This window comes from Lathyrus oleraceus, chromosome 1 (assembly GCF_024323335.1).
Source record: "Lathyrus oleraceus cultivar Zhongwan6 chromosome 1, CAAS_Psat_ZW6_1.0, whole genome shotgun sequence".
NCBI lineage: Eukaryota > Viridiplantae > Streptophyta > Magnoliopsida > Fabales > Fabaceae > Lathyrus > Lathyrus oleraceus.
The window spans coordinates 30,108,372-30,113,972 of record NC_066579.1 but is presented as its reverse complement, the minus strand read 5'-3'; the positions used below and the strand labels follow the sequence as shown (position 1 = coordinate 30,113,972).

Here is a 5,601-nt window from a genome sequence, read left to right as displayed (position 1 = left end):
TTGGTTTTAAAGCATTTGGTTCACGGCGTCTCAATCTCGATAAAAACCACATTTACTGTTTCCTAACCAATTCTGCAATCTAACATGTGCAGATTCAACTCTGTTAGTTGTTGTATTGTCAAAGTATTGAACCTGATCGGTCCAAGCACAAACAATCTTCTCTTTAACCTGATCCAAAATAGTGCCCTCAATGTATTTCAGCAAATTTGGATATCTCGCACACACACTCCTGAAACGTATTACATATTCGACATATAATTGTTTCGTGGAAGAATTTATTATACCATTTCATACATCCATTATATTTTCCACTGTCACACTAGGTTTGACCATTTCTCCACCTTTCAGTTTTACTTGTTTGGTACCTACCGCGAGTTTTACTCAACTTCTCACATTTTTGGTTATGTGATACTTACAGAGTGATATGGACGATGTATGAAACATTGTTGCAACTGAATTCATCAATGTGGTGTTGTAATCGGTGATTATTACTCGTGGCGCATTTTCTTGGTCCTCCAACATAGCCTTGAACATTTCCAAAGCCTATGTAACATCGTCCTCTTTTTCGAATTTCAAAAATGCAAAAGCTAATGAAAAAGTCATCTTCGTAGAAGTAACACCAACAATTTCCCAGAGTGAAAATTTATACTTTTTTGTTTTGTATGTTGAATCAGTTATGAACACGGTGGAAAAAGTGTTGAACAACTTGACAGAATCATGATGACTCTAAAATATATATCGAACGATGACTTAATCCTCACAAACTTTGTATCTAGAAACATATGTGTCATCTTCCAAAAGCTTCAACATCAACAGTTGTTGCATCTCAGATCTGGGTCCTCTTACGGCATTGTTGTTTCGATCACGCACATTATATTTGCTTGATATTTGAAATATTTAGAAGTATTTTTTGTTTCAAAGATGCGAGTATGTTTTTGACGTCACCATGTTTAATGCCATGTCCGGAAAAAAAATTATCTCTCCTCTGAAACAAGACGGTGTATTATGGGATGATCAGCTAACTTGTCAGTCAAGGCATGATTATGTATACCGAAAATCACATTAAATTTTCATTTTTCATCCTCCATACGGTGTCCGCGCAATTTAAATAGACACTCACATTTTTTCGATCATGTGTCATCTCGTTTCAACTTCCTAATTTGTGGTTGGTATGTGTCACTGCTTTCGCATCTCATTGTTACAAATGTTTGTCTTCTATCCAAATCATTGTCAGGCCTTTTAATTACAACGTCAAACCTCAATTTCCTGGCCTTCATGCAGACTCGTTGTAGCATATGTTCACGAACAATAAACTCTTGTTTATTCATAAATTGTGCACGAACATCTACCTCAACAACAATCGGTCGAACACTCAATTTAACATCATCATTCACTTCATTCAGCTTAACGTCATGTTTCACTTCAATCGATTTAACATATATGCTCACAATAGTTTTAGAAAACATATTCGGATGCACCATATCTAATACAACAAATAACATAAAAATAGATTTTAAAACTCAAACTATCAAAACAATCTGAATATGCATCTCCACCAAAACAAACTTTGTTCAGAGACACATATTCAGACTCAACATTATTATTTTCAGCTCAAAAATAAGATTAATGCAAGGAATAAGAGATGAAATGGATGAACTTTACTTGCAATTTCAACTTCTTTTGCTCACTTTATGTGATTGAGAATGAAAAAAAAAGTTTTTTAAGGATTTTGAAAGTAAAGTGTTGTTTGAGTACAAAGAAGATCATGCAAGGTGGTGTTTTATCCGATTTTTCAAGTAACATTTTTGAATATGCATCTCCGAAAATATCATTGAGTCGTTAATTAAATCAACCCATTGAATAATAACATCCAAATGAATACATGAGATATATCTAAGATGCATCTCCAAATACACTCAAATAATATACAAAGATGCATCTTTGGACCATATTTTGTTTAATATAGAGTGAATCTCAAAAAAACGTTCATAAGTGATATATATATATATATATATATATATATATATATATATATATATATAAATATATATATATATATATATATATATATATATATATATATAAGGGTGTAATGTGCATTTCCCTTAAAATATACACATGGCAAATTCAATCATTTGATTAATCAATGGGGCGCGGAGGAAAGATCGTGATTAATCAATGGGGCGGAGGAAAGATCGTGATTAATCACTATTGTAGAAAAGATTAAGATGTACGTCATTTTGTATACGTTTCTGAAATCATTCGGTTACATATAACAGAAAGAACCCAAGAAATAATAGTATGACTTCCACATTAAATGGACAAATTTCATAAATATAAACTAAGGTATTCTAAAGATGAAAAATTTAATAGTATATGAACCTTTTTTGTTTCAACTTACTAGAAGACTTGTACAGAAATAGATAGCAAACCGTCACATAGAATTGCTAGCAAGAAGTGCAGGCATATGAGAGTAACATTATGACATAACTCGTGAACAGAGAGCAGATGTGTGCACTGCAACTGCTACCAATAAATAGAATCAACTATGAGTACGTGGCCATAGTCTTCTCAAAGCAATGTGATGCTAACCGAACCCTCCAAAGGTCAAAACTGCGTTAGTCAAACAGCAAAACAATTTTCTCAAGCATGCCATCCAGAAAACTATTGATCTGTCACCATTTGATTTTCATCTTCAACTTTTGCATTTTTCTTTCCAGCTTGGGGTTGTTTGACTGCAGAAAGGAAAATTAAAACAAAATTAACATCACAATAAAGAACCAACACGCATATAAAGCACAGAACCCCTAATAAATACTGTTACAGAAACTAGTAAAAACTAATCAGAAAGGAACGTTCCTAAGCTCCAATACAAAGCAAAGCTTCTATTCTTATAAAATAAAGCATTTTGGTTTGTTTGCCAATTTATATTTAACTTCTATTTCAGTTAAAAAGTTCCTCAAAATTTTCAAGGGTTTGAACCATTTTAAAGATTTCCTGTTAGATTTTGTACTACACTCCTCAAAAGCTTCAAAGTCTGCCTCCTCTCTATTATAAAGGTAACAAGCCGTTTGCATCCCTTCTATCTCTCTCCCACTCTTATTTTAAAACTTAAGCCTCACTGACATCAAAATTTGCTACAACATTCCAAAGCACTCCTTGAGGTTATATATACAACAGCTAACTCACTAACATAGACTAATCAGGTTGGGAATTTTAAAAACTAACCATGCAGGTAGAAAAGCAGTTCAAGCAATATGAGCAAGAAGGTTTATATTCAAAGATGCAAGGTTTTCAACTTACATTTCAGACTTGATCCAGCAAGACATGTCAGTCTTGACTGTGTCTTACACTCAGCTAGTGGATTTGGCTTCTCCGTGGCAGCCATGCGAACATCCCATGCGCGTATAGTCCCATCAGATGATGCAGATGCCACTAGGTATGGTTCATCATCCCCTGTAGCCTCATCACTGAGAACAACAATACCTTTTACACGCGCAGCATGGGCCTCTTCTATGCAATATGCAGCTTTTCCACTTTTTATGTCCCATGCTGTGATACTGCGGTCCTCACCGCCTGTATAGAGAAGTCCATTCTGCAACATAGAATGAATTTTGGGTGTCAAAACATTCATTATACAAACATATAGCAGAAAACAACTAAACATTAAAACTATCACTATTGTCCAATAGCAGCTATAGCGCTTTAGCATAGCAGAATTTGAACAAACTGTTATTGTTCCACATTACAAACGAATGGCATAATTTTATTTAACCAAACAATACCCTACTTAGTACAAAATGTTGTCAAATAGTGATATGAACCATGCAATAGCACTAAAGTACAGCAACGGGATTTGAACAAACTACTATTTTCTATGATCCACGATTGACAACACTGATAACTATACAAGACTGCACATTAAAACATCTGCGATCATATAGTTTACTTCATCAATGAAACTGAGTCAAGACTAGTAAAACCATGTTATATCTGTAGTTGTATACCTGTAGAAAACCCATGCTGATATCATCCCCATTAAACAACATCATATATTCTACCAGAAATAGTTTAGAAGCAAGAGATTTAGATTTCAATCAATAACTTTCACATGAACAGTCATGCAATGGTAGATAAAACAGCAACACAACATTGGTTCTCATTTTGGTGGCAATCAAATAAAATATTATAAAGGCAAGATAAGCAGAGCAAAACTTTTTTTCACATTAATGAAAGAAATATTTAAATTATGTTCTGATATTAACAACCAACAAAACCTAGTTAACTGAACCTGGATCCTTTTTAACTATTACCCTTTTTAACTGTACTAATATCTAAGTTATAAGTCACGAAGAAACCTCTAAATTGAATTAAAACAATTACAATATAACTTTAACATAATTTTGCTTGAACAACATAAAAGCACTTGAACAGAAATATTAATTGCAGAATATAAGTGGAAAACACAAACCCTAGCAGGTGCAGCGCAGAGAACACGTTTGGAGCATTGCAATTCAAGCAACAAACGAGCATCCTCCGCTTGATGAACAGAGACAATCTCATCAACGGCCATGAAGAACGAATCACCCGATGCGTCAAATCGGACAAGCGACGCTTCTTTATCTAACCGGCAACAGAAGCTCCTACGACCACGAACAAGGTTAACCATAGCAAAGCAGTTATCACGCGAAACAGTTAGCGCAAGCTTCCCGGAAGGATGAAGAGCAAGATCATTAATAGCTTTCTTATGAACGGGAAGTGTCTTAAGGTGAACGAAACCGTCGGCATCGAAAATAGCGAGGGAACCGTCGGCGTCAGCAGAGACGAGATTGCGAGGGAAAGGAAGATGAGGAGGTGAGTAGAACGAAAGAGCGGTGACGGTGGATGAGTGGTGGTTGAGGGAACCAAGGGAGGAAGCGGCGGAGAGATTGTAGAGATGGATTGTATCGTCGGAGCCGCCGGAGGCAACGACGGAACCGGAAACGGCGACGGATTTGATTAGAGAGAGATGGGAAGGGTAAGAGAAGAGTGGGTTTAGGGTTTGTTTATTGGGATTGAGAGTGAAACCCCATATGAATCTTTCGTATGAACCTGCTACGAGGCTTATTCTTCTCTTCTCGCTCATTGTTGTGTTACGCCTCTTCCTCTTGGTGCTGATTGTGTTTCTGTTCTTCTGTTTTACTTGTGTTGTATAAACCCTAAACCCTTTCTAAACTCTAAGGATGTGTTTGGTTCGAGAAAGAAATTGAAAGGAAAGAAAAATGAAAGAAAGGACAGTGAAAAGAAAATAAAAGAAGAAAAATAAATATATTTTGGTTTTACTATGTTTTTTATCCCTCAAACATATATTTTTCATTTTAATCTCTATTTTTTTAATTGTTGTAAATATATTATTTTTTAAAGAAATCAAGATTTCATCAATTTTATAGTTTGCTTGTGTTTTATAATTATTTTTTGGAATAATGACAAAATTATATTTTTAAAACAAGTGAAGTACAAAATCGATTTGAGGATCCAGGTAACCAGTAGACTATAAAGATCAATAGATAAAAGAAAACAAACAACTCAAATTCTATTACAGAACTTAATTTATCAGCTCTA

At 34.7% G+C, this 5,601-nt stretch overlaps 1 protein-coding gene across 1 annotated transcript; it reads right to left on the bottom strand.

Annotated features, from left to right (window-relative positions):
- Positions 1–2,223: 2,223 nt before the first annotated feature.
- Positions 2,224–5,224, bottom strand: LOC127077921 (uncharacterized). Its single transcript, XM_051018753.1, has 3 exons — positions 4,472–5,224; positions 3,304–3,595; positions 2,224–2,735 (listed from the first exon to the last, which is right to left on the bottom strand). Exons 1-3 carry the CDS (start codon positions 5,123–5,125, stop codon positions 2,665–2,667), a joined length of 1,017 nt encoding a protein of 338 aa, XP_050874710.1. The 5' UTR covers positions 5,126–5,224; the 3' UTR covers positions 2,224–2,664.
- Between the last annotated feature and the right edge of the window lie 377 nt (positions 5,225–5,601).

Coding starts and splice junctions, on each gene's coding strand:
- LOC127077921 (XM_051018753.1), bottom strand. CDS start 5,125: ATGAGCGAGAAGAGAAGAATAAGCCTCGTAGCAGGTTCATACGAAAGA. Junction 3,596..4,471: donor TCTGCGCTGCACCTGCTAGG/GTTTGTGTTTTC, acceptor TCTATGTTGCAG/AATGGACTTCTCTATACAGG. Junction 2,736..3,303: donor TGCTGGATCAAGTCTGAAAT/GTAAGTTGAAAA, acceptor TCCTTTCTGCAG/TCAAACAACCCCAAGCTGGA.